Source organism: Polyodon spathula, chromosome 2, assembly GCF_017654505.1.
Source record: "Polyodon spathula isolate WHYD16114869_AA chromosome 2, ASM1765450v1, whole genome shotgun sequence".
NCBI lineage: Eukaryota > Metazoa > Chordata > Actinopteri > Acipenseriformes > Polyodontidae > Polyodon > Polyodon spathula.
Genome location: NC_054535.1, coordinates 28,490,821 through 28,515,775, shown reverse-complemented (window position 1 = coordinate 28,515,775; position 24,955 = coordinate 28,490,821). Strand labels below are relative to the sequence as shown.

At 37.4% G+C, this 24,955-nt stretch overlaps 1 protein-coding gene across 4 annotated transcripts in view; it reads right to left on the bottom strand.

The window, feature by feature from the left end:
* Window positions 1–7,800: 7,800 nt before the first annotated feature.
* LOC121294942 (protein transport protein Sec24B-like) overlaps window positions 7,801–24,955 on the bottom strand; it is a 48,316-nt gene continuing 31,161 nt past the window's right edge. Inside the window, exons 15-24 of one of the 4 annotated variants that reach the window (XM_041219172.1) lie at window positions 23,640–23,763; window positions 20,031–20,189; window positions 19,631–19,804; window positions 16,201–16,311; window positions 15,078–15,253; window positions 12,295–12,432; window positions 11,224–11,328; window positions 10,012–10,104; window positions 9,201–9,304; window positions 7,801–8,804 (exon numbers count right to left, since the gene is read on the bottom strand). In XM_041219172.1, coding sequence (XP_041075106.1) covers window positions 8,690–8,804; window positions 9,201–9,304; window positions 10,012–10,104; window positions 11,224–11,328; window positions 12,295–12,432; window positions 15,078–15,253; window positions 16,201–16,311; window positions 19,631–19,804; window positions 20,031–20,189; window positions 23,640–23,763 — 1,299 coding nt within the window. In that variant the 3' untranslated portion in view covers window positions 7,801–8,689. The remainder of the gene's footprint in view (window positions 8,805–9,200; window positions 9,305–10,011; window positions 10,105–11,223; window positions 11,329–12,294; window positions 12,433–15,077; window positions 15,254–16,200; window positions 16,312–19,630; window positions 19,805–20,030; window positions 20,190–23,639; window positions 23,764–24,955) is intronic. The other 3 variants (XM_041219182.1, XM_041219200.1, XM_041219191.1) reach the window with 3 other exon arrangements.

Below are 24,955 nucleotides of genomic sequence, written 5' to 3'. Positions count from 1 at the left end.
AATCTGATATATATGTGGATTATCTAATGTTTATTTACATTGCTATCTATACTGACTTCAATCTTTCTTCCACTCTAAATAATTACTCATAGATAAAAGTCACGCGGCTCGATTGCTAACAGGTTTATATCCCGATTGCAATTTCAACGCCACTTTTAATGAAAACTCATGAGATCATTAATACTTCAAGTCGTTTCTTTGTTAATTCTACATTTTGCTATTTGTTAAGTTTAACAAGCCGGGTGTACCCAGACATGACATCTGTATTTTACGAAATCAGCGGTGTATTGTGTAGTGACTACATCCTCCTCACAGTGAGAGAGGAAAGAACGATTTTTGAGCACGATTTAATCCAGCCCATGGTTAAACGATGCTAATTACAGCTTTAAAGACAGGTAGAGAGAACATAAATACATGTAAAAATCTACCAACCCTATATTAATAAGTAACAACTGCTACCAAATGCCAAGCAATAGTGCACTGCCTTTAAAATTGTAACTTTGTTTCCCAAAGCGTCTACACAAGGCGGAAACTTTCCAGATGAGCATGGGTGTCTGCAACATGTTTTCAAGTCTGATCTTTGTTACGTTATAGACCAGTACAATTTTTAAAGTATGAATAGACCACGTAAACGTGACGAATAGAATGAAAAAAATGTAATGTCGAAAATTAATGTATTTATTTGTATTTATTTTCAAAATGCATCTAAGGGCATTACATTTGATCTGCAACATCAATACGTTGTATTGTTGCTTTGAATCTTACAGAAATGTTTTTAGACTTTGTGACGCTATGTCTTATTCCTTATGAAACTCACTTGGTGTGTGCATATTTTGATGGTGAAACTCACACAAAATGACGATTTTGTATATATTTAAACACTGTATTGCCGAAGGTGCCCCCCTTCCATTTTCAACACCCCCAGTTTGAAATTAGTTCCCGCGTCACTGGAGGGGGCTGATGCTAGGAAGCCAGAATCACTGTGGAGCCCTCTTAAGGTGTCCTGGGCCCACTTGAAGACCCCAGAGTACTCTGCTCAGCTCAGTCCAGAGGGATGTGCTAAGGAGGCTGCACTGTGGTTGAATGTGTACTGATGTGCCATGGAGGCAAAATAGGCTGATCCCTGGAGCTAGCATTACACTTCAGCCATCAACACCAGGCAGATGGATATCCACATCATCAGGTGGAAGGAAATGCACATGGATCACATTAGTTTACAGTAAAAGAAGCTATGTCTTAAGTTGGTGCTTATCTTGGTGATATCAGCATGAAGTTTTAACACCTACTCTTATGTAATGGAAAGTTATGTTTCACCTTCGTACTACTTTACTAGGGGATTTAGCAAGCAAATGAATATAGTTTCCTGACATTTTGTCTTCACAACTGAGGTGAAATATAGAAGGTCTTATATATGCATCAGCAAAAGTTTACAGCAGTATCAAAAACAAACTTAACAACACAAATGCTTCTGTGAGATCTGTCAATGTGTTTTGTGATAAGACTTCTCATTCAAGCTTTGGTCCAAATGCATTACAGTACTAAGTTTTGACCCTAATTTTTGAGTTTTTAAAGATACTCAGATCTTTCTCTTTTCCTTCCTTTGACTCCCATATCTCCTCCTGCATTTGATATTGTCTCTCAGCAATCTCATCTTGGACACACTCACATTACCTCAAACTTAACCTTTCTAAATCCGACCTCATTTACTTTCCTTCTACTTGTCTTTCCTATGCACTTTCAATCTCAGTCTCCCTTGATGCTATCAATCTTTTTTCTCCTTCTGCTAGAAACATGCATGCTATTTTGAATCCTTCCCTCTCCTGTTCTCAACACATCTCTTCACTAACACATACTTGTCATTTCTTTCTTAGCAACATCTTTAGAATCTGCCCTTTTATATCTACTTATTCCACTCAACACCTGGTGTAGGCTCTTGTTATTTCTAGATTGGATTATTGTAACTCTCCTTGCTGGTCTCCCTGCTTCAGCTACTCTCACACTACCTATCTCTGCTCTAGAGTTGGGGTTGTCACAGGTAGCCTTGGCTTTTTGTACTATAAATCACTGGAACCCTTTGCATGGGAGGTCTCAGTTGTTAGGGTGAGCGGTTCTTTAGTGAACCCAGATTCAATTAAAATGTTTTTGCCCACTGACGATAGGAACGAGAATGCAGAGATGGGAGCCCAGCTAACAAGATTTAAGTTTTTGTAGGTATCAAGTAAAGACCCTGGTTGCCCACACCTCTGATGTAAAACGTTGGATGCACAGGCCTGTCGTGGTGTTTGCAGAACCAGTCCGAGCTGAGCCTGGTGTTCAAATTCTGCTGGGAACATGCTGAGTTATTAGACATGAATTGGATGATTTAAACTGGCCTGTATTGACTGAAGTAGTATGATATACGCTTTGTTAATAATTATAGTAATACTGTATATGTTCCTTTCAAAAAGATCTGTATACTCAGTAGAAAACAATAGCTATCTGTTGTGTGCAGTCTATGAAAGCACCTGCTGGAAGGAGTCAAACTTGGCAGGCTCTTATCATAAGGCCTTGTTAGCATATTCCAGTTTTATGAGAAAAAGTAGCCAATTTCTTTTGTTACTTTACTTTCATCACATTCGGAAAATAGAAAGTAGGAGTATTAGAAAATGCTTATGGTAATGCCTCATGTTAATCAACACCAAAAACTGGCAAAAGGCTAGGATGTCTTAAAACCTGCTTCAACTGGATTCTGTATGAACAGAGAAAAAGGTCAAACTTAGTTCAGTCACTATAAAACTATTACATTCTAACATATTAAGAATAGATGAAAAAAACTTCCTTCCATTAAAAGCTTAAATGACTTCATAACAAATCAATGGAGCAAAATAATATTCCCATTTCTAGGAGCAACTTTTATACCAAAGTAACTGAATTAGAAATACATGTTATAAAATAATTTAAAGTTAAACTGTTATACAAATAACATTATTGCTGAAAGAATATATTACAGTTAAAAACAAAAGTTCAGTACTAACTGACACTGTCAGACTATTGTAATAATTGTACTGTGTTTTAAAGAATATAAAACCAGCATAAATAAAATTGCAACAAATTATGAACAGGTTATAATGATTTGAACTAAGAAAACTGAAAAAGCTTGTCTATGTGCCTTTGTTATTAATGCACATAGAGTCATGGAAGCCTGTAACCTTGAAAGAAGCAGGCATGTGGGGGAACTAAACAAAGAGGCTAGGTATTACAAATTGGCAAAAACAAAAGGGTAACCTTTTTTAGACAGAACAATATTTGAAACTAAAAAGACCTATTTGATTGTGTTGTTATTAAGCATAAAGGTTTTAAATAAATTTAAAAAAAAGTATTCTGATCTAATAATAGAGTGACAAAACTCTGAAGAGAAATATTGTTTTTTAAGTATTTTGATATAATAAAAAACATAATACTTAAGCTAACAAGTGTTTTTGCTTGTTTAAGCCTCTATTGTAATATACATAGACTATAAAAGCAGGAGCAAGCATTTCATTTAATCAATTTAAGAATTAGTTAATTTTCTTTCTCCAACTAAACAAAAAATATTTTAGATGTTACAATATCCATTAAATTAAATAATATAAATATTTAGTTTTACTACAATAAAAAAGGAACTGTTGGGTTGGAATATTAGACAAATAAAGTGTAAACTGTACACAAAAAACCTACAGAAAAAGCCTTGCCCTTATCTGCTTGCAAGCAGAGCGGTGCTAGATATGAAGGTTCTTTTTGGCAGTCACAGTGAGATTTACTTGTAGTCCGCAGTTTTGAATCCAAGGTCTTTCTATGATAAGAAAACCTGGCAGTCGAAGCGAGCATTCCACGAATTAGGGGAGTTGTGTCCAGTATCATTTCTTATCAAATAAGTAGCGACTTTCTTTGGGAGAAAATGGACTTCATGCGGTGAATTTGGAGAAGTGCTTAAAATTGTGTTTCATATTATTCAAAAGTCTTGGCAAGAAAACAGGGTGTCTGAATCCTGCTTGAGCAAGCAACTTTTAGAAACAGAGAAAGGTCAGGCATAGTCTGAGAATGGCAGTTAAATAAGGCTGTTATACTTAAAATGTTTATTATAGCTTAAATTCCAATGAAAATAACTCAAGGCCAAGTGATGATTAGATATACTTGGGATTTCAAATGTATTCAATGGTTGGAAAATCCTATATAAGCCCTGAGCAAGACCCCATTCAATACCATTCAACTTGATCTTGCAAGCTGATGTCGTCCATGCTCTGAGGGTCTCTGAAAAACTGATTGTTGTTTTGATCGAATTCAGAAGTCTCTGCCTTTTGAAGACAGTTTGTATTTTTCATATATCCTACACTATTCTTCCATATACTGGAAGGTAGGCATATATTTTAATTTACTATCTATTTTATATTAGATGCATTGCTATAAGGTATAGAAATTATATATTAGTTTTTAAAGAGTAATATAATGAACGCTTTAGAAAATAGCTGTGATCTTTTAGCTTTTTGCATGGCTGGCCTAAGGGCTAAATATATAATAACCTGTGGCAAAGTGCCCCGCCCGTGTGTATTCTCTGTTGTATGTTGTGTGTTAACGTTGGTGTATAGGCATTGGTACATGGGATATAAACGGGTCTGTGTAACACAAGTGTTTAAAACGTATATTTGTATTTAGGCACGAGGATTGCACAGCACTTCACGTGCAAGTAAAATGTAATAATATGTGAGCACGGGGAATTGCACTTTATTAATTCACGTGCAGTTGTACCGTGACTCCAATTGAATGACTGATTAGTAATCGAGTCTCGGTACAGCTGCATAAAAGCAACATGTTTTCACTCACTTGGGGTTGTGTGTTCGGTGAGTGGAGAACAGGATTGGAGACGGAGGTAATTGTAATAATAATAATAGTTAAAATAGAAGCTCACTGTGTTTTGTCTGTACAGTTCGTTTTGTTTGTCTTTTTGTTTTGGCTACGAGTGCCGGGTCCTGTGTCTTGTTTGTCTTACAACCTTTTATTTTCTGTCTCTCTGTTCATTATTAAATGCTGAGCGAAACCAATCGCTCAGCTCCACCCAACTCTACCATTCTATTGTTTATTTCCTGGTTCCTGGTTGCTGGTCTGATGTCACCCACTGCAGCCCTCTTTGTGACACGTGGTGTCATCATGGGATTACCAGCGCCTCCTAGACGCAGACCAGAGCAATCCAACAAAAAATGTCAGAAGACGCCGTCAAGCTGAGGGACTGGATCCTGGACAATGCTGGGCTGGAGGCCCAGTCCATGCCCATAGCCACCCGGGTCCTGTGGCTGATGGACAGGGAGCGATGGGAGGCTTATGAGAGGGAACACACCCCAAAATCCCTGGAGGAAGGTGTGGAGTTGGTCCTCTGCTACCTGGAGGCAGCTATAAACAGATCAGCAGCCCAGGTAGCACGGCCTCCAGCGCCCAGACGTGGGGACCGCGGGAATCCAGAGCCCGAGAGGGAGCTGTTCCCACTTCCACCAGAAGAGGAAGAATGCCTGCTGACCCCATCTCCACCTGCAGAGAAAGAATGCCTCCTCACCCCATCTCCACCAGCAGAGGAAGAATGCCTGTTGTCCCCATCTCCACCAGCAGAGGGTGAGTGCCTGCTGGTATCACTTCCCCTACCATCACCACCTTGAGGAGAGGAGAAGGTGCTGCCGCTGCCTCCATCACCTTCCTCAGCCAGTGAGGGAGAGCCACACCAGTCCCCTGCAATAAGGGTAGTCTACACGCTGCTCCCACCTCCGCCACCTCCATCAGCAGGAGCAGAGCAGCAGGAGCTGCCTCTGCCTCTGCCATCTCCACTGGCAGGAGACCACCTTCCTCCGCAGCAGTTTCGCTGCCGGAGATCTTGGGGGAGGTCTGGAGACCACCAACCCCAGCAGCTTTTCCGCTGCTGGACTTGCCCCTGCTGAAGGAGTCAGTCTGGGAGCTGACGGCACGTCTGCTGACAGCCGCACCATTGGCAGCGTTTATGTTGAATACTGTTGGAGACAGAGATGACCTTGTTGGTCAAAGGTTCCCTGACACTGTTCACCTCTTCACCCATGCACAAATCCAGTTTAAAATATGGGTCCAGAGTGGCAGCCATCTGGTAACACTCCATGTCCTCAAAATTGGCAAGGTGTTTCTCAAGGGAACACTGCATGGTTACCATAAATTTGATGTCGTAGGTTTTCCTGATATGTGCCACAGCATGACGTAGACCCCGAACACATACAATGGCAGAACTGACAGTGACTAACTGATTTCCCAGGCACTTGTCAGTGGCTCCCTCAAAGGGCTCCAGTATTTCACATAGTTCCCCTATGAGTTTCAGTTCATAAGGCATTAACTTACAAGTGGCACGAAGCTAAGACAGAACTTCTGCAGGGACTCGAAGGATGGACCTCATCATCTTAAACTGGCTATTTCACCATGTGGCATTTGCAATTTGCAGTTTGAAATGTCCTTCTAGAACCTCGTGGCTTTGGTGGATTTGAGGTAAAATGATTTGAGAAAGATTATTACTGCCTTTATAGGGCCAGCCTGCTACAGGGCATCACAGACAAGAAGTTAGAGTGTAATCAAAGCAGGGGCTTCATTCAGGTGGCAAATAATACAGCTCCTTGCATCAACCAAATCAACGTCAGTTGACACATCCTGATCTGTGTCACTGTCCTGGAAATCCAAAGTTGAGAACATGGTGAACGCCTTCACCATGTTGCAGCATTATCAGTTACTATACCAAATATCTTGTTTGCTATGTTGTAGCATGTCATAGTCTCCTCATACATTCGGTTTTCTGCAGTGTGTTTGCCCTTAAAACACAGACAGGTCAATTTACACTTTATAGTGCATAATCCTGAATGAAGTGGCCCGTGATTCCGAAAAATGACCTCAAGTCTCTGCTCGACCACAGATCTATGGTTAGACAGATGTCTTGAGCTTGCTGCATTTGACTCCTGGTTATCTTGGACGCTGGCAGTGTGCTAAGGAATAAGTGTCTGGCTGATGTGGATGAGGATGTTGCGAAAAGTCTTGCGAAAGTCTTTGCTGTCTACAATAGAGACGGGCAGGAGATCACTTAAGTCTGCTTCACTTGGCGAGTGTCGGTGGCCTTCCACTTCATGGTTTGAGAGTCAGGCATGAGCTACTCACTGAGGTCTCTTCAGATTGGACACCACTGATGGTGGCCTCAAGCTTCTTCAGGACCTCAGGGTGCTTTCTCTGAAAAAGCAAAACAAGACTTTTTTTTTATTATATACTGAACATTCTTTATGAATGTAATTAATCTGGGATCCAAACCACGATTTATGGATTATAACATCATGTACTTACTTAAAGGTGTCTTGAAGTAGGAGGATGCTCATGTTGAACTAAAGACAGATACACTGCAGTGCTTACATGTAGCACGATGATTTCCCACTGTACCATTTGCACTTGGCTCATCAAAGTGATCAAGGACTGAAGTCTTCCTATACATTGTATCTGGATCGTTATTTTGAGGGACTGTCCAATAATCAGTGGTTATGTCAGTCCAGAGTTCATACACAAGAATCAGGTAGTCATTTTTGGCAGAATTTTCAACAAGACTGCTAATACTACAGTCTTTCATAAAACAAGCAGAAAGCAGACGACAGACACTGTAGTAAAGAACAGCAGCGGTGAATGGGTCCAATGACATAACCCTTGGCTTAGGGACACATTACTTAGGTGATGAAAACTTGGGTATATATATTAAACAAACATATACAAGTTGTAGGCCTAGAAATGTAATTTTATTAACAAAAATACCTGAAAGGTTATAAATGCTAAAAAGAACAACTAAAAGACATCAAGCAAAATATTATTTTTTTAATTAATAAGCAGATAATAAATACATTTCACATAAAAGATGTGCAAGAGAATTACAAAAAGAAACAATGTGTGTTTATGAAGGAGTTAGTTATTGCCAGATAAAACTGGAGGATGGCACAAGCACAAAAGTCTTAAATATTCAGACTTCCACAGCTCTTCATGGGACAGGAGATGATACCCTCAAATGTAACTCAACACTGCGGCACGCATTCGGAATCTTTTCCTATAAGCAGTTACATGTTATACAGCTTTACAAAGCTTAGTTAGCTATGTACATCAAAGCAAGTGTCTTTGAATTGCTGCAGACAACCCTGAAAAAAGAGTTTCTCAATAAAGGAGGAACCATTGATTTAAAAACTGTATTAAACACAAAACCATGCACATCTGCTTTTTTCCCCAGATCAAACAGTTATTTGTATTCATTGTAGGAAAACTTCATAGATCCGGTTACATTTCACTAAGAAAGGTTCTCTCCATGAATAGATACATAATTCTGACAGCTGAAAGCAACTAAGAAACGGTACATTCTTCTTTGCACTACAGGAAACAGGTAAGATGACCAATTATTTAAAATGCTGTAATTCTGACTACAGACAAATCTCATTTCACAATTGTTTTTAGCTTTTCTCATAAAATACTATGGCATTAGTTAATAAATTATACACTTCCTTCTTACAGCTTTACCAGTTCAGTAGGATTACTGTTATCTTCTGATACTTTCCACCTGGCCATACAGGGAAAGGTGAAAGTTTCCTTCCTCTAACGTTTTACCATATTGCTGCCATTTTAAGACTACTACCTTCATGGTACAGTGCTAATCTACCATCTATTTGGAGATCTGTTGCTGAATGTGTAGGAGAAACTCATAATAAGACAAAGCTGCTTCTGTTCGGTCTTCAATTAAATGCTGGAAAAAGTTAGTCTTGGCAGAAGTATTGTCCCTGCAAAAGATTGGAAAAAAAGATTAGACAGGTCTTTCAATATTACAGAACCATTCTGCTTTAAAAAAAATTACAAGCATCATTTTTGTTTTGCAATGTAAATGCAGATATTGTACTGTAATAAACTGTTAGTTTATTTACTAGTATACACTTGTTTGAAGTGTTTGTACACATCGTTTTATACATAAATCAATTTTTCTAAATAAATCCAACTAATCTGTGCATTTATATTGGCCACTAAAAATAAAAAACTATTTTTTCAGCACGTTATAAGTAAATTTAAAAAAATCATCTGCCTCACCAATTCTAATTAAATTAACCTTTAAAAAATACAATTTTCAAAAATAGGATAGAACCACTTTAACTGCAGTTCAACTGCATTTCGAAAGCACTTACTTCAAAATATAAAGAACTGGATTAAATGATCTGTTCTCTTGGAGCCAGGTAATAAAAGACCGTGTTCTTTCAGAAGACGGGGTTTCAAGTTCTGGAATTTGTGTCTGCGTATAAGAGAGAAGCAATAGTAACTTAAATATACACTATGTATTGCTGAATGCTAGGTCTAACAAATCAAAGTGTTTATTACATTAAAAAATGTGTTGCAATGCTAATTTTATTCCACCACCAAGAATGAGCAATAATTAATCAACAACCATGCAAATACAGAACTGAAACTAATAATGGAAATCTGTAATAAGTAAATACGAAAATTCTCAAGTATTTAAAGTTTACAACACATATGATTTTGATAGCTATTTATATATAAATTAGCAACATTAGTAATTGCTGTAGTGTACTGCAGCCCAGCTATAGGTCAAAACTGCTGATATATGAAAGACAGGTGTGTTTGAAAGCAAAACTGGGTTGAGATTGAGCACTGAAACTCTATTAATACACTTTAGGTACTTGCCTTCTCATTCATAGAGATCGATCCCGTAGGGATTTAGGCAGAACTATTTCAACACAGGGCAATGACCCTAAAACAACTGCTTAGGTAGTAAAACAAATAGCTTCCATAATTATTACAACACCAGATGTTGTTAAAATATCAAGTCTCTCATATTTAATTTTTCTACTGAGTTTATAAAGTAACATATTTATTAAACATTTACCTTGTATTTCCAGTGAGATCTAATGTATGATTATCCCACGTTAAACCAAAAAAGAGATCAATGACGCTTCATATGGTAAACCTCATTACACTTACCATATTCTGTGGTATTGAAGTATGGTTTGGATAGCCAAGTACATCCCTTATAAAATTCACATCACAGCTTTTGCCAACCCACAGATAAAGAACCTGAAGAGAAAGATTGTATTCTTTTTTTTTTATTCCTTCAGCACGTGTTAAATCTGTTTACAGAACTTCAGAAAACATTAGTTCATCCTGCCATTTCTAAAAACAAGTCCGTCCTCTTTTGGAACACACAATGCTTAATACAATCTCCTTGGCTGGAAGTAAAATGACAATGAATGGCACAGAATAGAATGGTATTTTTCAGATAGAATAATACATTGTGAAAAGCACATTTAGTAATTTAGCTATATTTCAAACAATTAGAAAGTTTAGTATAACGTATGGGGATTGTGGGATTGTGTTGTTAGAAACACATTCAACGCATACTGAGAACACTGGTGCATCCATTAACAGCATCTATTCACCAATCCTTTGTACCTGCAGAATGCTGGCGAGAGATTGGGGTCCGGGACTGGTGAAGACAGATGGAGGGCGCGGTTTAATGCAAAGAGATAAATAGGAGTGCATGCCCGAGTGCATGTTTTGCTTTGGCGTGGTCCTTAATTGTTTATTTGATCTGTGCTAATAAACTGCTGAATTCCAGCATGAAGCTACTGTCTGTGTGGATCCTGTTTCATTTTACCCGCGACGTTACAATATGTTATTTTATTTTTTTATAAAATCATATTTTTCTAAATAGTGTACTGTTTGCAGCAAAAAAAAAAAAAAGTCTGGAAAACTCTGCATTAACACATTATTCCCAAGATTTTAACATCTGTAAACATAGTATGAACAGTGTTAAACAAACAGCCCAACACTTTCAAAATATTCCACAACTAATGAAGTTACCCTTCTCAAGGCATTTCCTTCATTGTTCTTCCCCTTTTCAAACCTGGCACACTATATGCATTGCAATCCAGATTTCACACTGTGCTTCAGTCAGACAACTAATGTACCAAAGCATCTTTAAAAACTGTTGATTTTGTTGGGAGAAAACTGGAGATGTCAAGGTCTGATCTGCCTGAGAATGTACCCAGTTGGCTGGCAGCAAAACGATAGTAATAAAATTATCAATCCTGATAACACTGTATGGATGCTGTAGTACCCAATTCTAAACTATGTTCTACTGTATTTAATATACAAACCCATGCCAACTAAGCTTGTTGGCAACCTAATACTTACAGATCCACAATCCATGAGGAATGCACCCTCTCTGGTAAGTCTCTCAGCAGAAAGCTGGAGAATAGGTGGCTGGGGTACTATGGAGTCATTAACATGGAGGGCTCCCTGTTTAAAAAAATAAAAATAATTTTAAAAAATTGCCAAAACATAAAAAGTGTAAAAGCTTCACAAGGCCTGGCTTTAAATATTGTTCAGACAGCCACCTTCAAAGAAAAAATACCACAGTTAAAATGCAAATACAGTTGTATCAATGTAAACCCACTTTGGCAGAACAAAGATGTACATTTTTTCTATCCGTGAAATGCAAATAAATATCCAATAGTTTTGACAGTTTCAAAACTAGCGAAAAACTACTCAGGATTAAATCTTACCTAATATGAACTATCATAAAATTGTAGGTATCACATTTTCCTATATAAAAGATGAATGCATTATCAGAGATTGCAAACACTGGAGTCATTAGAAAAGCAGTGATTTCTTACTGAGGTGTTGCTTCTGGGAGATTTATAAGAATCTAACGTCTTCAATCTTTCTCTCAGGAACCAATCACTGATTTCCAATGACTAACGTGTTTTTAAACTCTCACGTGACCATTTGAAGTAGAATGTAGAGACACAGAGGATAAGTAGCACTGAAATATTGGAAATAAGTGATCAGTAAATTAAAAGCTATTAAAGCATACCTTTAAAAACAAATACACATTTACATAGTGCATCTTTAAGGAAACAGACCTATAAAGTTACATAGTTAAGAAATTTAAATAGATTTACTACAATAATTGTTAGTTATGTAACTACTAGGTTTTATAACATTAACAATTTCTTTTGGGTCTTTTTTTGTATCGAATACACTACATAAATAAATCCATGTTCACACAAATGGCCAATGTAAGTAACAAGATTCTGTATTTTTTACTGACACTGGGCCGTTGTAGGGTTAAAACACAATATGCTCAAATACATTTTCCTGTAATACTTTTTTCACAGTAACAGCCTCAGCAATATTTTTTTTTTTTAACATTTTTGTTTGGGACAGTAGGAAGACTTGAAACACATTCTGTTGAGCCCTTACCTCGTCAGTGAGATTGTCTATTCTGTATAAATTGGGATGAATCATGCGCATGATTTGTTGCAGAGGCTGACACTTGAACTCGCACATTGCAAACACTCGGTCATCCAGTCTAGTGCTAATACCAGTTCTCAGTGCTTTCTGTAAAATTAAAGTTAAATAGATATTCAATATTACAATACAGCAGGCAGTAATACAGTATGTAATAGTCAATTTAATAAAAAACAAAACACACTTGTCGATGGTATTTTGTAGTACAGCATATCTACATACAGTGGCTCTCAAAAGTATTCAAACCCTCCTTGGACTTTTCCACATTTTATTGTGTTACAACATGGAATCAAAATTTAATTAGGAGTTTTTGCCACTGATCAACACAAAAAAAGTCCATAATGTCAAAGTGAAAAATAAAATCTACAAATTGTTCTAAATTGATTACAAATGCAAAAGAGAAAATAATTGATTGCATAAGTATTCACCCCCTGGAGTCAATATTTGGTAGAGGCATCTTTGGCAGCAATTACAGCCATTAGTCTATTTGGATAAGTCTCTACCAGCTTTGTACATCTGGACACTGCAATTTTTGCCCATTCTTCTTTGCAAAATTGCTCAAGCTCCATCAAGTTGGGTGGGGAATTTTGGTGAACAGCAATTTTCAACTCTTCCCACATATTCTCAATTGGATTGAGGTCCGGGCTTTGACTGGGCCACTCCAGCACATTGACCTTTTTAAGTTTTTAAGCCACTCCAGTGTGGCTTTGGCTGTATGTTTGGGGTCATTGTCCTGCTGGAAGATGAATCTTCTCCCAAGTCCCAGGTCTCTTGCAGACATCAGCAGGTTTTCCTCCAGGATTTCTCTGTACTTTGCTGCATCCATTTTGCCCTCTATCTTCACAAGCTTTCCAGGCCCTGACGCAGAGAAGCATCCCCATAGCATGATGCTGCCACCACCACGTTTAGGCTTAGGTGTTAGGCTTGCGCCCTGTTTTGGTCTCGTCAGACCACAGAATCTTCTTCCACTTGGTCTCGGAGTCTTCCACACGCCTTCTGGCAAACTCTAGCTGAGATTTGATGCAAGTTTTTTTTTTCAACAATGACTTTCTTTTTGCCCCTCTCCCATAAAGGCCAGTTTTATAAAGCACCCGGGCTATTGTTGCCGTATGCACAGTGTCCCCCAGCTCAGCCATGGCAGACTAACTCCTTTAGAGTTACCATAGGCCTCTTGGTGGACTCTCTGACTAGTGCCCTTCTCGCCCGGATACTCAGTTCTTGAGGACCGCCTGTTGTAGACAGATACAGAGTTGTGCCATATTCTCTCCATTTCTTAATAATGGACTACTGTGCTCCAGGGAATATTCAATGCCTTGGAAATGTTTTTATATCCTACCTGATTGGTGCTTTTGAAGAACCTTATTCCAGATTTGCTTTGAATGTTCCTTTGTCTTAATGATGTACTAACCAACTGGGACCTCCTAGAGACAGGTGTATTTAACCTGAAATCAAATGAACACCTTAATTGCGCACAGGTGGACTCCATTCAACTAATTATGTGACTTCTAAAGACAACTGGTTGCACCAGAGCTTATTTAGGTGTGTCATAGCAAACGGGGTGAATAGTTATGCAATCAATTATTTGCAATCAATTATTTTCTGTTTTATATTTGTAATTAACGTAGAACAATTTGTAGATTTTATTTTCCACTTTGACATTATGGACTTTTTGTTGTGTTTATCAGTGGCAAAAAAAAAATCCATTTTGATTCCAAGCTGTAACACAATAAAATGTGGAAAAGACAGAGGGGGTTTATACTTTCGAGAACACTGAGTGTGTGTGTCATATATATATATATATATATATATATATATATATATATATATATATATATATATATATATATATATATATATATATATATATATATATATATATATATATTATATATATACTTTTTCTTTGAAATGCAATTAAAACCATTAAACTAAAAGACAACACATTCTATATTTAGGACCTTTTACAGCAGTGTCTTGGATGTTACAGTATATTACTGCACTATTACAACAATTAACTAACTCTCCCTTGTGTGTGTCGGGGTGGTGCACCCTCAGTTTTAAGACCATGTTAATAAAAGTCTATTAAAATCTCTACACAATTTTGTTTGCAGGTATAAAAAGGCAGGATTTAATTGTATAGCTGAGTGGCGAATCCAATAAAAGCACTCCACATGGAGTGCAGGATGCGCCCCCTACAGCCTGGAGGTCCCTGGTTCGGGTACAGGCTATTCCACTAACGGCCGTGTACATGAGTCTCCAGGGGGCGGCACACAATTGGCCAAGCGCCACCCGGGGTGGGGAGGACTTAGGTCGGCTAGAGTGTCCTCTGCTCACTGCGCACCAGCGATCCCTGCCTGCAAGCGACCCAGAGCTGTGTGGTCCTCCGACGCCGTAGCTCTGAGGTAGCTGCGTGGCGGGCCTGCAGAGTGAAAAGTGGACAGCTGACGACACACGTTTCGGAGGTCGCATGTGTTCGTCTTCGTCTCTCCAGAGACAGCACGGGGGTTGCAGCTGTGTCTAAAGTTTGGGCATTTCAACTGGTGGTGAAAATGGGGTAAAAAAATAAATAGAAAAATAAGTTTTTTCTCTACCACATAATGTGTGTGAGTGATAGCAAGTTGCTTCAATATTTGTTATATATGAATATACCATATACATTTGCCAAACGGTGGAATTTTCTGCTGACTTGAGCTTTGTTAGTAATCTTTTCTTCTTCCAAGGAAAACCGATCTTACTTGTTTGAGCAGAGCCAGGACATAGAGGGGAAAGAGCCTGAGAGAATACGGAGCTATCAGGCCAGACTGTTGCAAACTGGATGCAGTTGAACGGTAAGCAGAGAGCGAGTCCACCACAGCATTTACCAGGGCATCTCGGGAGTCCGACAGATTGGAGGAAATTGATCGATCAACAGCTGAAAATTGGGAAAAATAAAGAAAAAGAAGCTATGATTTAACAAGGGGTTTTAAAGGAGGTGGATTAACCAAGGGCCTAAAAAAAATCTGATAGCCCCATGCACCACAGAGATAACACGGACACAAACAAAGGAGACAGCTGCTTCTGCATCCAGCGCTCAAAGAATATCACAGACATTTACAGAGTTTTTTAAGATGTTATAGTAATAAAATGATGACTTGGATTGCATTATTGAGGAGTTTGATGATAAAACGAGTGATCAGGAGAGGATTTAGCAGTATGCACGTCTATAAAGAGGTATGTGAAAAATACAGCGAACAACGGGTGGGGCTTGGCTGGAGATACAGTACTGAGTGTCCTTTTGTGATTCAGTGCCTTTTAAGCATGCTTTACTCTGAAAAAAAAAAAAAATTCAATAGCGCATGTGAAAATAAATTGGACCTGACGTGCCTGTCAAGCACTGAATAAATGGACCGCTTAAGGCTTAAATCGTCAATCACTGCATTCACTTCTCATCTAAGTTCACACACAAAACTGCTGGCAGAATAAATACTCTTAGCAGAGCTGTTACTAATGCATTAAAATATGTGCTGTCATTGGAGGTTTACAATAGTCAGTAGTGACACAACTGATAATTACATACTGTAAGGCAATGGATATAAAAATATATATAAATAATTATACATCATTACAGAGATTAGATAAGATTAGATTCTTTAAAATGATTAATTTATTGTTAACAAATTCTATCAGAAGGGTTGTTTTAGTTCTTCGTGCAGTAAAACCGTTTAAGAAATGTATGTAAATAATGGAAATTTTGGTAGTGTCCTGACTACTTTAATAATCATTGATATTCAGTAAATAACTTATGAGTTAATTGTTTTTGAATATAGCCCAATATGTAAAATGATATACCCTTTTCATTTAAGCTTGTGAAATACTCACCCATATTTGCCAATAGGCATGTAATTGCCTGAACATCAGCTCCTGCAAACACTTCATTCAACTGGCTCACCACTGGCAAACAAAGAGTATGCACCCGAATCCTTCGCTTGCCTGAAAATAAACAAAATATATTGCAACTGAAATAAAAAACAAAATAAAATCACTGGTACTATTAATGTGAACCAATATGTTAGTGACACCTTTACTCCAACATATACTTTAAAAATTGGCAAAGCAGTTAACTTATTTTGCTTATGCTTTATTTACTGTTCTTAAAACCTGTAATAAGCAATGGGTTTTCAAACATAATATTTAATCCGGAAATATCCCAACAATTAGCTATACAAAGTTCAGTCAGTATTTCAGTATTATTTCCTTGTTGCTGCATTTGAACATAAAGCACATAATTTAAAAATAGTAACAACAAGATAACAGACTTTGTAGGGTACGGAGGTGTTACTTTGACAGAGTCTAATCTCAGTATATGCAACACAGAGAAACTTATTTTCTTCGATGGTGAACGCCAGAACTGACATCAAAGTGAATGTTGCTAAAATTAAGAATAAATATTCCAGTTAGGGAACCAAGTTGGTTATGATTGATTCAGTTCTTTATCAAGTCTTTCAACTACTTATGACGTCCAACTGCTTTTCATTAAAACCAAAATTAAAGTTTAAAACCAAACTGTATTTGGGCAGCCAAGGGAACGGAAGATACTTATTACACACTTACTGTTTTTTAAACTGTGACAAATAAGTTCAAGACAGTCCTACTGCATCATTCGTACCAATGTATTACAAAATTAGACACAGTGTAGAAAGGATAGATAGAATAATGTACTAACAGACATTAAGCTTTTTATATACAGTGTCGAGAAAAGGTTTGTGAACCCCAATGATGATTATGGAAATTCCATAGTTTTACCATGATAGCCTTCTTGAATCAAAATCTTGAAATCAGTCTTTTCTTAAATATCCAATAGGGTTTATATTAACCAATTCCATGTCTTTTGAAACAAAATGATGTATGAATTAAACAAACAATGAGTAATTAAGATTCAGGGTATGTGAAACAGTAAGTGAACCCCTGGGTTGATCAGCTCAATTAAGGGGATAATTAGAATCAGGTGTTTTTAGGTAGATCTTCAGGGGTGAGTTTGGGAGGCCCCACCCTATGTAAAGATCAGAAATTTTGTGAGTTTGGTCTTCACCATACAGGTGTGTGGAAACACGTCAAGCCACGATCAAAAGAAATCTCTGAGGACCCCAGAAAAAGTTACTGATGCTCATCAGTCTAGAAAGGGTTACAAAACCATTTCTAAAGATTTGGGGCTCCACCAATCCACTGTCAGACAGACAGTCTACAAATGGAGAAAGTTCAAGACCACAGTCACTCTCTACCCAGGAGTGGTCGTCCTACCAAAATCTCTCCAAGAACAAACCAGAAAATCATCAAGGAAGTCACAAAGAACCCCAGAGTGACATCCAAGGATCTGCAGGCCACTCTCGCCTTGGCTAATGTGAGTGTTCATGACTCAACTAACAAAAAAAAGAACAAGAATGGTGTTCATGGAAGGGTAGCCAGGAGGAAACCACTGCTCTCTAAAAAGAACATTGCTGCCCGTCTGAAGTTTGCCAAAGAGCACATAGATGATCCACAAGACTTCTGGAGCAATGTTCTCTGGACAGACGAGCCAAAGGTAGAACATTTTGGCCTCAATGAGAAACATAATGTTTGGCGAAAACCAAACACGGCGTTCGAACAGAAGAACCTCATTCCAACCGTCAAGCATGGTGGTGGGAGTGTGATGGTTTGGGTCTGCTTTGCTGCCTCAGGACCGGCACGACTTGACACATCATCATTGACACAACCATGAATTCTGCATTGTATCAGAAAATTCTAGAGGAGAATGTCATGCCATCTACATGTGAGCTGATGCTGAACTGAAAGTGAGTCATGCAGCAAGACAATGATCCTAAACATACAAGCAGATCTACAAAAGAATGGCTGCAGAAGAAATTCCACATTTTAGAATGGCCTAGTCAAAGTCCGGACCTAAACCCCATTGAAATGTTGTGGCAGGACCTGAAACTAGCTGGAAGCCCTCAAATGTCACAGAGTTGAAGCAGTTCTGTAAGGATTAATGGGCCAAAATTCCTCAAAACTGATGTGAGAGACTGACCAACAATTACAGGAAACACTTAGATGAAGTCATTGCTGCTCAAGGGGGTGCCACCAGTTACTGAATCTAAAGGTTCACATAATTTTTCACACATGGATATTGAAGTTGAATAATTGGATAAATAAATGTTGAAAAAGTATCATGTTTTTGTGTCATTTGTTTAATCAGGTTATCTACCTATTATTAGGACTCTGATTAAGACCTAATAACATTTTAGGTTTGAAATACGTGAAAATCCTAAGGGGTTCACAAACTTTTTCTTGGCATTGTATATTATTTTCCTGGTAGCCCCCATTGTCGCTGCAGTCGGTTTTAAGTGGCAATTCACATCTGGGCAGAACTGCAGCTCATGTGATCTACAGTATATACATATGCCCCTGGATAAGGCCCTTACACTTGAATTCAATCAACATGCTGACAGAATGCAGCAACAAAGTAATCTCACAAATTAAAACTAAATGTCAATACATGCATAGTAAATTAAGCTACCTTAAAACAAAACTGACTTGCTCACAGAAGCATTTCATTTAAAACAGCTTCCAGATATTTATCTTCACCATTCATTTTGCATGTTTTTCAGCTTCGCCCAGTTTACTGCTTATTCCAGTTTCACAATGGTTCACAACCTCAGCTAACATTTTATTTACTATGTATTCAATATCATCCCTAATTCTTGTCATAACTTTTGATTTATGTTACCATACTCAAATTATTAAGGGATGCTAATATGAACTATTTTGTAAACAGTGTGTGGGGGGGGATGTAAGGTTGGCAGGGATGTGGTTAAATCTGTCCCTGCCAGCAATCACAAGTGTGGCTATTCCCCAATTAGGTAATCGAGTGATAATTGGGGGGTGGACACATCTATAAAAAGGAACAATAAATGTGTGCATACGCACTTAAACTGCAGCTTTCTGTCTCCGAGTCTAATTCCTTCCGGTAGCAAGACTGGGCCGTGATGCTACCTGTCACACGTCTACATGTAGCAAAGTGAATGCTGTGCTTCGGAAACTGCCAATGCCTTTACATTGTACAAACAATTCGGTTTTCTATTTTGTTGATATTGTTTGGTTTGGAATTCTATACAAATGTCAGTTTTGGTTTTGGCTTTGAGAAAATCATAACCGTTGCATCCCGAATTCCAGTTATTCTACATTGTTAGTAAATGCCTTCTTATTTTTTTAAAAAGTGATTATCCCAAGTTTTACATGTTTTTGGTAGGCCAGGATCCAGGCTGTAATACATTACCTTTACTGGAGGTGTAAAGAAGAGCAGCCTGAAAGCAAACCAGGGATGTATCAGCCAGACTTTCGTCAATCGACATCTGAACAGCAAATCCAGAGTCCGGATTGACATTGGCAAGAGAAAGCAGGTCAGTAGAACGCACAAAGAAATTGCCATGGAAAGTATGGATAGAAAGACCTATAATAAAAATAAAAGAACCATAATTCATAACCCAGCAAGAATTACTGAGAGGAAGTGTCTGTGGAAATTGAAAGGATAGTCATTTTCTGAAACCATAACAAGGCTTACTAAAAGCAACTTTTACTATAAAACAACCCTTCTTAAAAATGATCCCACAAAAAAAGAATGTTAGCATTTTCAGCTGAATAAAGTTTTTTTTATCAAATCAAATTAATTGAACTACCTTTGGTGCACCTTATCCTCATGACAGCCTCAAAACCAATCTTTCTGGTGAAATAGCGTTGGAGGTCTTTCTGGAATTTTTCTGTCAGGGCAGGATTGTGAATGTGATGGAAAGACGGGTAGTAAAAAATGCTTCCTCCTGAATATTTGGATATACACGCTGGGTGGAAAAAAAACAAACATCTGAAATTAATAAATTTTACCTATAACAAATAATTTACTGTTCAGTTATTTTTGTTAATATACCTTACCAATAGAAATATCTGTCAATAGATGCATTTAATTATTACACTCTGAATCCTTGGTAATGCTTACATTGCATAATGTTGTAATGAAAAAAAGATCACACTGAAAATGTTTAGATAGCATTTCTGTAACATTTATTTTCATTGAAGAAAGAATGTAGAGCTGTTAAGTTATTTTATACATACTTTAAAATTGAGCCAGTTTAGTAATGACAGTCATGGCTGATAACTACAGCTCCATGAAATTCTTTGTTTTATAATTTTTCATTTTATTTAGTTATTTTTTTTAAAATGTAATTTTATTACAAATACACGTTAATAAAACAACTCAGATGCATAGCAATAATAGCACAGTATACTTCATTTTAACTACATACATATTTTGTATTAAACATTATCTGCTTAATTTTAAACATTATGAAGACAGACCTTGCACAGAAAAATTATTTAGTTACCATAACAATTAAACACTCATGTAATACAATACGGGGTGAGAAATTCAAAATTAAATATATTATATAATATATATATATATATATATATATATATATATATATATATATATATATACACACACACACACATATATACACACATATATAGATATATATATATATATATATATATATATATATATATATTATATATATAGATATATATATATATATATACACACACACACACACACACACTGTTCTACTATTGTGGGGCTGTCATAATAATTGCACATACAGCAATCCAAAAAAAAAAAAACGATAGGATCTGTATTTAAATCCCATTGCACTGATGCAGTATACAACAAGCTTGGGATGTCTCATTATTTAAAAACGAAGCAAAGCCAATTGAATTCATTCATTCATTCATTCATTCAAATACATTCAAAACCAATACCAATGCAAACTTTGCACGACTTGAAATAAAATAAATAATTACACTGTGTAACACAATTTTTGTTCCTGGGTAGTAAGTGTTATTTCCTAATTGCTTATGCCTCAAAAGTATAGAAAATGGCTATTATTCCCCACAAACTTTGCTTTTGTGACTAGGACAGTGATATTTCAAAATATCACTATTTCCAATGGGAAAACGGGCAAATGTGTGTCTTTTCGTTCACCAAGTCAGAAAAAAACAACATATGAATCCAAATTAACATGTATTTATACTAAAGTAATACAAAAATGACTACAAAAGATTTAGAAGCGAGTAGTTTTTCGAGATTTACGATTATACTGTATTTAACTTGGATTCATATGTTGTTTTTTTCTGACTTTATGGGAACGAAAAGACACACATTTGCCCGTTTTCCTGCATACATCCCCTCATGCTCAGATTCTTTGCAGCGTTGTTGTATTACTATGCGCGCTTTAGGCATTTTAGAATCAAATGTCTCTTCATCACAATTTTAATTCCCAAACAACGCTCCAAATTATACGTTTGCATAAGTGTTAGTCAGAGCTTCCGTTTCCCTTCACACTGTATCTATGGTAACTACTGAGCCTTGACTACTACTATTGCAAGTATTTATTTGAATAATTTTTGGTGTAAACCTCCCAATTTAAAAATGTTATTCTAGGTTTGCTTTATAATGATATTTTGTTTTATTTCTATTTCTTTTTATATTTGCATTACGTTTTATACAGTGGCTTGCAAAAGTATTCAGACCCCTGACCAATTTTCTCATATTAGCGAATTACAAATGGTACATTGAAATTTTGTTCTGTTTGATATTTTATTTTTAAACACTGAAACTCTGAACCAATTATTGTAAGGTAACATTGGTTTTATGTTGGGAAATATTTTTAAGAAATAAAAAACTGAAATATCTTGCTTGCATAAGTATTCAACCCCTGTGCTGTGGAAGCTCCCAGTTTGCACTGATGAAAGAAATTGCCCTAACGAGGACACAATTACCTACCATTGGCCTCCACTTGTGAACCATTAAAGTTGCTGTCACATTTTCTGGATAAAAAACCCTGCTGAAGGATCATTGGTAAGGCTGTGAATCTGAAGGAAAATGAAGACCAAAGAGCATTCTACAGAAGTTAGAGATAAAGTAATACAAATGCAGAGATTAGGGAAAGGGTACAAAATAATATCCAAGTGTTTGGATATCCCAGTGAGCACTGTTGGATCAATATTCAGGAAGTGGAAGCTGCATCAAACCACCCAGGCACTGCCAAGAAAAGGCCGTCCCTCAAAACTCAGCGCTCAAACAAGGAGACTTGTGAGAGAAGCCACAGAGAGGCCAACAATCACTTTGAAGGAGCTACAGAGCACCAGTCAACCATATCAAGAGCTCTGCATAACACTGGCAGTATGGGAGGGTGGCAAGAAAGAAGCCGTTACTCAAAAAGTACCATCTGAAAGCACGTCTGGAGTTTGTCAGAAAGCACGAGAGTGACCCAGCTGCGATGTGGGAAAAGGTTTTGTGGTCAGATGAGACCAAGATAGAGCTTTTTGGCCAAAACTCAAAGCTCTGTGTGTGGCACAAACCTAACACTGCCCATGCCTCAAGACACACCATCCCTACGGTGAAGTATCGTGGTGGCAGCATCATGCTGTGGGGATGCTTCTCATCAGCAGAGACTGGGCATCTTGTTACAATGGAAGGAAGAATGGATGGAGCAAAATACAAATAAATACTGCAAGAGAATCTGCTTCAGTCCGCTAAAAAACTGAAGCTTGGGAGGAAATTCACCTTTCAACAGGACAATGATCCCAAGCACAAGGCCAAAGCAGCACTGGAGTGGCTCAAGAACAAAAAGGTGAATGTCCTACAGTGGCCCAGTCAAAGTCCTGATCTCAATCCCATTGAGAATCTGAGGCATTATTTGAAGATTGCGGTCCACACGCATCGTCCAACCAACCTGAACAACCTGGAGCAAATCTGCCAAGAAGAATGGGCCAAAATCACTCCGACACTGTGTGCAAAGCTGGTACATACATACCAAAAGACTTAAAGCTATTATTGCAGCGAAAGGTGGCTCTACCAAATATTAATGTGTGGGGGTTGAATACTTATGCAAGCAAGATATTTCATTTTTTTTATTTTTCTTAAAAATATTTCCCAACATAAAACCAATGTCACCTTACAATAACTGATTTTGAGTTTAAGTGTTTTACAATAAAATATCGAACAGAACGAAATTTCAATGTACCATTTGTAATTCAGTAATATGAGAGAATTGGTCAGGGGTCTGAATACTTTTGCAAGGCACTGTATGTCACGTTTAGTTTTATTTCATGTCATTTCATATTTGCGAAAAACACAGGGCTCTATTGATAACCTTTTAAAATCACATTTCTATAGTTGTTTATCTCTTTTAGAGAGCAAATGATATGTTACATTGTTCAATTCTTCTCACCTAGGGATGCCAGATCCGAGTACTGGGAACTCAAGAGGAAAAGGTCGACTGCGGTCTGTTGTCCAGAACAGTCCAGCGCCAGCTTCTTATAAAAATCAGTGGCTGGACCTAGATGTTGCACGACCTTAAGAAAACAAACATATTGGTAAGTTAATTTGACTGCTTGCAACAAATATTTTGTAATTTGTCAGTATAAAGACAGTAACAGTATTTAATTACTAGGATTTTCAGGCTCTATTCTGTTTTAAGAATTGCTGAGGATTAACATTCTCTTCGATTAAACTTCATAATAATTGCACATACAGCAATCCAGTTAACATTGAAACCTCCCTCAAACAGCTGAAAAAAGGTTTAATAAACGCCAAACTTGATTTAATAAATCAAAATGAACAGTCCTAAAAAAAACATGCTTTAAAACAGTCCTGACAATTAGGAAATTCATTAAAGATATAAAAAAAATATATAGGAAGTGTTTGTCTTTCCTCTTTTCCACCATAAAACACATTTCTACATTTCATAAATAAAATTAGGAGAAAAATATGTAGCTGAGCGTTTGAACCATATAGATATTGACCTGTATTTCTGAACTGAATTACTACACACAGCAAACTGGCAAATATATAGAGGCCTATCTATACTGATGCACAAAAGAAACGCAGGTTTTGGGTCTAATGGATTTAATCAAATATTAAAAAAATGGATATCAAACAAAATCTCAGAAAATGAACAAAAATACAAAATCACAGAAGCATGATAAGTTTTCAGTATTAAACGTTACATATTGTTAAAATGAAAACATTACAGTAACAGGTATGACATCCCTGAGCATTAACACAATCCTGGCAGCGTTGACGCAAAGACCTGATCAGCCTCTGGATAGACTGCTGTGGGTTGTTCAACCACTCTTCCTGTGCAGCTGCAGCCAGCTAGCGAAGGTTGGCTGGTCGCAGTTGTCTCCTATGGATGGCACTGGCGATTTGGTCCCACAGATGTTCTGTTGGACTTGGGTCAGGAGAAAAAGCTGGCCACGGCAAGACCTTCACATTGTTTTTTTGAAGTCATGCAATCGTAATCGTAGCACTGTGTGGTCTTGCATTGTCATGCTGGAAAATTGACACTTCCGGATTGGATTGCAGGAACAGAAAAACTCTTGCCTCAAGGACTTCGTCAATGTATCGCTGAGCAGTAAGGTTGCCCTCAATCTGCACCAAAGGTGGTCCTGTGTTAAAGGAGATTCCTCCAAACATCACCACACTTCCACTGCTTCACTGGTTGGCTTGAACAACGCAATAGTCAGCGTAAAGGATCTGGGCCAG